The sequence below is a fragment of the Euphorbia lathyris genome, chromosome 2 (assembly GCF_963576675.1).
Source record: "Euphorbia lathyris chromosome 2, ddEupLath1.1, whole genome shotgun sequence".
In the NCBI taxonomy this organism is placed as follows: domain Eukaryota; kingdom Viridiplantae; phylum Streptophyta; class Magnoliopsida; order Malpighiales; family Euphorbiaceae; genus Euphorbia; species Euphorbia lathyris.
This window is the reverse complement of record NC_088911.1, coordinates 52,000,602-52,009,917: the sequence shown is the minus strand read 5'-3', so window position 1 is coordinate 52,009,917 and position 9,316 is coordinate 52,000,602. Positions and strand designations below refer to the sequence as shown.

The 9,316-nt window shown below is 36.2% G+C and overlaps 1 protein-coding gene across 4 annotated transcripts; it reads right to left on the bottom strand.

Moving 5' to 3' along the window:
- Positions 1–3,400: 3,400 nt before the first annotated feature.
- On the bottom strand, positions 3,401–9,052 carry LOC136220436 (uncharacterized). Of its 4 annotated transcripts, XM_066008253.1 has the most exons (12): positions 8,891–9,051; positions 8,608–8,676; positions 8,259–8,435; positions 7,567–7,698; positions 6,638–6,777; positions 6,204–6,290; positions 5,830–5,958; positions 5,254–5,397; positions 4,949–5,050; positions 4,540–4,707; positions 4,152–4,231; positions 3,401–3,845 (listed from the first exon to the last, which is right to left on the bottom strand). In XM_066008253.1, exons 1-12 carry the CDS (start codon positions 8,904–8,906, stop codon positions 3,785–3,787), a joined length of 1,305 nt encoding a protein of 434 aa, XP_065864325.1. In that variant the 5' UTR covers positions 8,907–9,051; the 3' UTR covers positions 3,401–3,784. The 4 variants fall into 4 exon arrangements, with proteins under 4 accessions (XP_065864325.1, XP_065864327.1, XP_065864328.1 ...); XM_066008255.1 differs by lacking the exon at positions 5,830–5,958 and having other exon boundaries at positions 8,891–9,052; XM_066008256.1 differs by lacking the exon at positions 7,567–7,698.
- Positions 9,053–9,316: the final 264 nt, after the last annotated feature.

Below are 9,316 nucleotides of genomic sequence, written 5' to 3'. Positions count from 1 at the left end.
ATAATGTTGTTTTGACTATTATGAATCACGCCTCCATTCCGTTTCATTTTTGGCATCATGCATCAGAACTTGCAACCCACCTTCTTAATATATATCCCCACAAAATTCTTAATTACCAATCTCCCACAAAAATACTTTACCAACGAGACCCAACCTACACTCACCTACGGGTCTTCGGATGTTTATGCTTTCCCCTAATCCCATCCACTTCTCGTCACAAACTTGAAGCTCGTTCGTCCCCTTGTGTCTTCCTAGGTTATCCACCAAATCACAGAGGTTATAAGTGTTTTGACCTGTCTAAACACAAAATTATAGTCTCTCGACATGTCATCTTCGACGAGTCAGTTTATCCTTTTGCGTCTAACTCTCAATCCCACGAGTCCAGCGCAAATAAAAGCCCACTACGCGAATCGTCCACATCTCCCATCCCTACCGATTTTGTCCAACCTGCGCATTGCGCATCCCATCCACCTGCCTCGTCTCCCTCCCTCACGTCGTCTGCCCATAGCATATCCAAGCCCTCCCTCATCCCTACGCCCACTACACCTCTGCCCACATCGTCATTCTCGTTGCCCTTGCGTCACACATCGAGTCTTCCCCTGCGTCTTCCATCGCTCCTTCCACAACGTCACCTACATCTCCCGTCAGTCCTCCTGTGAATCGAGTCTTGTCGTCGTCTGCTTCCCCGGTGTCGTTTGTCCCCGAGTCACACACTTCCCCCTTGTCGTCTAGTAATTCCACTCATCATTCAAAATCGAGTACCATCTCTCCTGTTCGAACCGAGTCTGTCCCTATTTCCCTCAATTCACCGTCCATGCCTCATATTCCTGACCACACGAACACTATAAATTCATCCACTTCCCAGCCCAATCCCAAAACACATTCCATGGCCACCCGAGCCCAACACGGCATTCACAAACCTCGTCGAATGCTTAATTTATCCGTGTCTGCACCACCCGCCATATCCCCGATTCCCAAAACACCTATCCTAGCCTTACGTGATCCGAATTGGACACAGGACATGACTGAAAAATTTGAAGCTTTAATTGAAAATAAGACATGGGTACTGGTACCCCGTCCTAAGTTTGCTAATGTTATTCGTAGTTGGTGGATTTTCAAGCACAAAACAAAAGCAGACGGATCCTTTGAGCGATATAAAGCCAGGCTTGTTGGTAATGGGTCAGGCCAGCTGTCAGGTATTGATTGTGGTGAAACATTTAGTCATGTCGTCAAACCGGCAACTATCCGAGCTGTCCTCAGTATTGCATTATCAAGGAATTGGAACATTCACCAACTTGATGTTAAAAATGCGTTTCTACATGGGGATTTGAATGAAACAGTTTATATGCACCAGCCATTGGGTTTCCGTGATCCTCAGTATCCTGATCATGTCTGTCTGCTGCAAAAATCACTATATGGGCTGAAACAGGCACCTCGGGCCTGGTACCATCGATTTGACGGTTTTGTAACCAAAGTGGGCTTCACAAACAGTGTATCAGATCATTCATTATTCATCTATCAACACAGATCAGACACTGCCTATATACTGCTTTATGCCGACGACATTGTTCTTGTCACCTCATCAGACCAAGTTCAGTCTTCCATCCTTTCCAAATTGAATTCCGAATTCGCGATAAAGGACTTGGGGCCTCTCCATTATTTCTTGGGAATATTAGTCACTCATTCACCAGGCTCTTTGTTTCTATCTCAGAAAAAGTATGCAACAGAAATCATCGCCAAAGCCGGTTTGGCAAATTGCAACCCTACCTCCACACCTATTGACACAAAGCAAAAGCTTAGTATATCTTCTGGATCCACATATTCCAACCCTACGGAATACATGCAGTTAGCAGGTGCTCTTCAATATCTTACTCTCACCCGACCTGACATCTCCTATGCTGTCCAATAGATCTGTCTGTTCATGCACGACCCTAAGACATCTCATATGGCAGCTCTCAAACGCATCCTTCGGTATATACAAGGTACTCTTGATTTTGGCCTCACTCTACTAGCATCCTCTCCATGCCAATTGACCTCCCATACTGATGCGGACTAGGCCGAATGTCCTGACACTCGGCGCTCTACATCGGCTCAGCACAAACACAGTGCAAATAAAATGTGGATTAGTTAGAGAAGATGGTTAAATGTTTAATCCGGTTCCAGTCTGGTCCCATCAAAAGGTCTACTCTGCCTATCAGTGGCGAATATAGGATTATTTGGTTGGGGGAGCCAATTTTGTATTAGACATAGTTACTGTTTAGTCCCTTATCTATTTGTATGAAATAGTTAGTTCCATATTTCTAGCCTAGAGTCTAGATTTAGTCATTCAGTCAGATACAAACTGTAATCTGTATATATACTATCTTATACATCAATAACAATCACTGAACAATTCAAATTGTCACATTTTGCATGTGAGTGCGTAATTTTTTTTTCTAAATCGAACGTGTTCACATCTTTTTCGTATACGTACGTGTTATAATATGACTGGTTAATAACTAATTTTTAAGCACCAATATAAAACTTCTCAAAGTTAAGCTATAAGATTTTTAACATGAATTCTTTTTGTGTCTAATAGAAAAAATCGGATTTAGGGAGACCTAATAGGCCAAAAATTTAGAAATTTGGATTTAAGGGAGGGCCTAACGGACCAAAAGATTAGAATTTTGTATTTAGAGATGGCCTAACAGACCAATTTTTTTTTATATATAATTTTAGATTTAGAGAAGGCATAACAGGTAAAAAAAAATAGAATTTTGAATTTAGAGAGGATCTAACAGGGCCCGGACCGATTTTGCAGGTGCTAATTCAGCACCCCATCAAAATTTCTTGAAGACAGAGAACCGGAACCACCACAGTCTTAAATTTTGTATAGACAAAGATCGTGAAACTCTCTCTGGTCCTATATACGCCCTGCTGCTCATAGAAATAGAAAGTTAATCCTATCCAATTAAATAAGTTTAGAGGATAAAGTTCGAGGACAATTGGGTTTTTAGACCAAATTTATAGCTCAGTAAAAATATGAAGTAAAAAAATTATTAATTTATTTAAATGATGATGAATTAAATATAGAAGAAATTACATTATAAAACAAGTTTGAATTTTATTTTACACTTAATTAATTGATACATTTATATCTTATAATTTCATGGTTTTTTTTATAAATATATCAAAATCTCATATTTTTATTTTTAATTTTGTCAAAATTAATGATTTTCAAAAAAAAAAAATCTGACAGTTTTTTACATTCTGACATAATTGAAATTTATTTTTGAATATTAGAAACTTGTAAATATTTAATTTATTTATAATAATCATGTAACTAACCTTTAAATATATATTCTAAACTAGTATGATGATACTATCTCTGAAAAATGAAATAAATAGAATAGTGAAAAAGAAACCATACAAAAAAATACTATTATAAAAATATACAGTGTTAAAAAAAAAATAAAAAACAGATGTAAGTTAAAATGTCCACTCCCCCAAATCAAATGGCTAATTAATTAACTGCAAACTATAAAACTCATGGTAATTGACAAACTTCTCATGCATCTGTAACAAAACAAACAGATGCAAAAATCCAAAAGCTAGAGTTGCATCAAAAGCTATTTACAGCATATGCAGATATTTCCACTTCAAGTTCAAACTTGAGCAACGAGTCGAGCAAGCTCAACAAACATTTAAATCTTCTAGTGAAGACAGTTCCCACAAAAGTATGTCGTTATACAAGCAGACAAACATATTCAAAAAGTTACTCCAAAAATTTGTACGCCCGGCCTGATCAAAGAGCCAAGTCATTCATGTCATCATGTGCCTGTTCGTACATGCTTACCAGCGCTTCACTACAGATTACCAATCAAATAGAAAAATAGAAGATTAGTTCACAAAATCAGTCATAATTGTATGCTTACTAATCAATTTCCTACTCTCAATTGCCATGAGATATTAAATCAAAATTACTTTGCATCTTAAGGTTATATAAACCATTACAACACTCAAGGAATATTTAATGTTGTATTATAGCCAAAAATCCTACTACACTACACCTACTTATACAGTAAAGCATAGAATATAATTGAGCTAAAACTGCACCCAAGCACAATCAAATTACTTGCAAGAATCCCGAAAAATAAAATACTAAGCATTACCGGTACGCAGCACGAAGTTCCTTGTTCTGAGGATCCAACTTTAAACCACGCATAAATGATGCTGCAGCCAGGTTAAATTGCTGAAATGAAATATTTAAGATTATTAATGACAATAACGAGGGCGAGCCTTGGCGCAACGGTAAAACGTTGTTGTCGTGTGACCAGAGGTCACGGGTTCGAGTCTTAGGAGCGGCCTCTTGCCAATTAAATTGGCAAGAGGAAGGCTTGCCCCCAATACACCCTTGTGGTGGGACCCCTCCCCGGACCCTCGCTCAGCGGGGACGCGTAATGCGACCGGGCCGCCCTTTTTTTTTTTTTTTATTAATGACAATAACATATTACGTTTGATACAAGACTTCAGATATCACATCTATCAGAGGCAACATACTTCCAGTAAATTCCATGCTACACCTTCCCTGTAATGTGCTTTTGGCCAATCAGGCCGTAGAGCAACGCAAGTCTGAGCACTATCCAAAGCCTTATCGCCATTGTTCAAGCGCGCCCAACAAAAACTTAGATTTGACATGATGGTAGCATCCATTTTTATAAAGAAGCACTGCAAATACATAAAACAAAGTAAACCAACTCCACAAAACATGAAAATAAAAAGAATATACATAAAAGTTAAAAAGTAAAACCTAGCCAAAGGAGCACATAAACAAAGTCATGCTAATTAATAAGTAGTGGCAATAGACATGCAAAGTACAATTATGATCAACTAATTAAACATAGACATGAGCTCCACAAACAAAAATGCTCTTCTAAAGAAGCTACCAAAATAAACATGGCACATTTACCTCACTATACCAGTAAATAGCTTTAATATATTCCTGTCTCTTAAATTCATCTTCTCCCTTCGATTTCAACTGTAGGAATGCCTCATTTCTGTTCTTTTCCCGCTGTAGAATATACAAGTATATTAAATCTTGAATCATTTCGGGACTAAGGCTTTGTTGTTGTTGTTGTTGTATTAAATCTTGAAATAAGAAGTCCATTCTTAAAAAAAAAAGCAGTAATTTACAATAAATAAACCTATATAAAATGAACAATGGCAAAAGCAAATTATAAAAAAATGCAGGTACAAAGGTGACATAGTGTTCACCTGTTTCAGAGGTTCGTCAGAAAGGAGATAATTCCTTATTCCATCATAGCTCCAGTCAGAAAAAGGAGAGGTAAGTGGTAAGAGCATCATAACAACGTCATCATAGACTTTCAGTGCAGCCAGTTCAATTGGTTTTAAACCACACTGTGAGATTAACAACATGTTAAGCTTGAAGAAAAAATATGGGAATGTTGATTGTTTTTTTCCTTCATAAAAGAGGGCCAATTTCATCACCATTGAACTTAAACTTGCATGTAACTCTACCACTATTAACCTAGAATGGTTAACAAACATTACTAATCCAAAGATATTATCAAACAGAGGTAGTGATGACTTGCAGTAAGAACTCAATATGAAGTTATAGTCTGCTGTCATCTTTGCCACAATGAATAATGCATTTGATTTTTCAATGCTCATCACTTTAATAATTCTGTTATAAAAATACTTTTCTTGTACGAAATGTTGCTCATTGAAGTCATTTGAGAAAAAAAAAATCACCACAAGTCATAAAGCCTTGAGACAGCTGTTTAAAAAAAAAAAATACAAGCGTACAATGCAATACAAAGAGCCCCTCACATTATTAACAGCATTTGGATTTGCATTCGCATCCAACAAACATTTTATAATTTCCGTATCAGCTCCTTCGGACACTGCAACATGTAGGGGTCTCACTCCGCCACATACCATGTTTGGATCAGCACCAGCCTTAACATTTGATACAACATCAAGTGGATATCAGAATACCATTGAGAAAACTCAATAAATTTGAGCACTGGAAGACATGATGCACTTGTTATCCACTTCAACAGTCAAAATAATAACTAATTCTCGTAGTTCTGCTACATACTTTAAAATACAAGAAAACCTAACATACTTTCTACCAACTATTAACGAGACATGAAAAAGATAAGCCCACATGTTATATTTCAAGGGAGAAGAAAACATCTAACCTGGAGTAGCAACTTCACACATTCAAATGAACCAGATAAAATAGATTCTATCAGAGGAGAAGGTGCTGGAAGGTGAATCATGTTTGGCTTCAAAAAAAAAAAAAAAAAAAAAAACACAATTTAAGCAGGCTACATACTATATAACAATTTCAAGAACAATATAAAGAAAATATGTTAGATCTTGGGATAATTAAGCAATGTAATAACACCAATAACTTTTGGAGAAGAGAAATATCCCAGTCACGCATGTAACATAGATGCCATAACAAAAACAGGAAATGTAAAATTGATACGTATCACATTTTTATATGATTATAAATAGAATGAATAATTAGAGGTAAAAGCTTGACAATATTCTTACGTGATTGCCTGAGATATTAAAATAGATTATTTCCAGCATAAAACCTCATAAAAAAAAGAGCTCTCTCACTTACATTAGCATTGTTGTCCAGCAATATCTTCATAGCCTTTACATTACCAAAAGATGCTGCCCAAACCAATGATGTGCTAGAATCAGATTTTGCATCAACTTCTGCACCTTTAGAAATCAACAGGTGTAAGAGTTTCTCATATCCTGCAATACGTAAACAGACATGTGTTCTTAGTAAGTTCAATAGCCAACCATATCAAGGTATGTGCATCGAGATCATTGAATAAACTGTGGAAAAAGTGAAAATATTTATGTACAGGGGGATAATAAAAAGCGTTAAGAGAAAGAAAAAAAAAGTAGGGAAGCTCGCCCAGCTGTAGACCAATAAAGCGTTGCAATATATTGAAACATATTCTTTAACAAAATTGCTTTTTCTTAAATGGCAATAGAGGTGTGTAAAATATATCGGTTTTACCTACATTTACATCAAAATTAGTCACTCTATTTAATCACTTGAATCCAACATTAAATAAGTCCAAGTATATGCGTAGGTATTTGAGGGCGAGCCTTGGCACAACGGTAAACGTTGTTGTCGTGTGACCGAGAGGTTACGGGTTCGAGTCTTAAGAGCGGCCTCTTGCCAAAAAATTGGCAGGGGAAGGCTTGCCCCCAATACACCCTTGTGGTGGGACCCCTCCCCGGACCCGCTTAGTGCACCGGGCCGCCCTTATATGCGTAGGTATTTGTGAGGGCCAGTTATAGTCAAGTTCTATAATTACAATTTGAGGTAAACTTTGTCCTCCAAATCCTTAACTACAGACTATGATATAATTAGTCAACTCTCAAATGTGCAGGCAGTAAAAAGCAGCTTGACTAAAAAGTCTAATAGCTTGACCAAAATAATAGATCAAGCAAAAAATTGCTATCCAGCATTATCCGGATTATTCTGAATACAAAACATCTCAAATTTGCAGGCAACTTAACAATATAGACCTTTCATTACAGCATAATGAAGAGGAGTATCGCCAACATCGTTTGCAACATTTGGCTTTGCACCCTTTTCAAGAAAATAAACAGCAAGGTTGTAGTGACCTGCCATAATTGCTTGATGCAAAGGAGTTTCACCTATATAGAAACATTGCTAAAACAGATCAAATGAAATTTCATAATCAGTATATATTGTTGTTCACCAGACACTATAAACAAGAGGAATTTGAAGTAATATATAATTTCAAGCCCCTCCTTAAAAGCAAGTATTTTTTGGACCTCCAAATATGCACGAAAAATAAAATTCCTTCGTTACATCATGAAATTTTTCAACCTAGTTAGCTCTATGCAAGGACATATTAACTCAACATTCCATTCACAAAAAAAAGTTCAAATTAGCCAAAATATTTGTTGACTTGTATCACAAAATTTCACATAGAATAAATAAATTGAAGAGAATACCAAATTAATAACATCTTAAAAGTATTTAATGCGCGAATTGGCTAACATACTAACAAAGCCTCAATTAGTTTCATCAATCATAAAAAAAACACATAAAAACAAATTAAGTTCATCAATAGACGCGTAAAAATTGACTTTTGTACATATATACTAACACAAATTAAGGTACCACAGTTGAAGACGATGTAATTTCAAATGCAAATAAAGAAAACGTTACTGAATAGCACATTTCATACCTAGTGCTTCATCTCTCAAATTGATATGATCGACCTTTACTTCCTCGAGAAGATATCTGCATACACGAGTGTTTCCGCCGATTGCAGCATGATGAAAAGCAGTGCGACCATCTTTATCCTCAATGCTCTCCAGCGTTTGCCGTAAACCGTCTCCCGAGTCAAGTACATCCGCAAGCCCTGCTCCAACAATTTCATTGATCCTTAGCTTAATATCCACCGCACAAATACATAAACGATCAACATAAAAGAAACTGATAACCATATATCTTTTTTCTTCAAGAAAACAAAATCAACATCCAACAACAATTGAAATAAAGATTAAGAAAAAAAAAAAGTGATCGATACTCACTCTTAAGACAATCGAGGTTTCCAAAACGAGCCGCCTTAAGTAACCGAATCTGACAGATTTCATCAATACCTGCATATAACAAATGAAAAAGAGATTTTCGAAAGAAAGAATCTAAAATAATCAGGGAAAGAAAGAAAGAATGCTGGATTTCTCAATTTAGTCACATATAAACTTCTAAAAAGAAATAGAGAATTTCTTTTGAAGAATTTAACCATTCGTTTGCCTCTTTCGTTCAGTAATGTATGCACGATAAACAAAGTAGAGGAGGCCATTCAGAAAATACCTAAAGCGTAGGCCATTAGAGAAGAAATTAAGAAGTTTGGGAGGACGAGGGAAGATGATGAAGGGTTTGTAGTATATAGGAAGTAGAAACTGTAAAACGAATATGGGAGAGCGCGCCAAAGAAATGAGTGACTGAGTGTACAAATCGCCGAAGAAACGAGACGCGTGTCTTAACCCTTAATCATGATTTGTAAGAGCATTATACATGACTTTTACTATTTTTTTAAGCTTTTGTAAGCAACAAATATGGTTAATTTGTTTTTAACAAAGTAAAGTTTACTTTGTTTTCACCGTTAGATGATAGTAGACTGTAATAAAGTAAGTTCATTCAATAATAGTAAAAATAAAGTAGAACTTACTTTGTTAAAACAAAATAAACATAACCTACTCTTAAGTTAACATCCTACTGAAATGGAATAGTTTTTTA

Coding starts and splice junctions, on each gene's coding strand:
- LOC136220436 (XM_066008253.1), bottom strand. Junction 5,398..5,829: donor ATCCAAATGCTGTTAATAAT/GTGAGGGGCTCT, acceptor TTAATCTCACAG/TGTGGTTTAAAACCAATTGA. Junction 4,708..4,948: donor CTATTTACTGGTATAGTGAG/GTAAATGTGCCA, acceptor ATGTATTTGCAG/TGCTTCTTTATAAAAATGGA.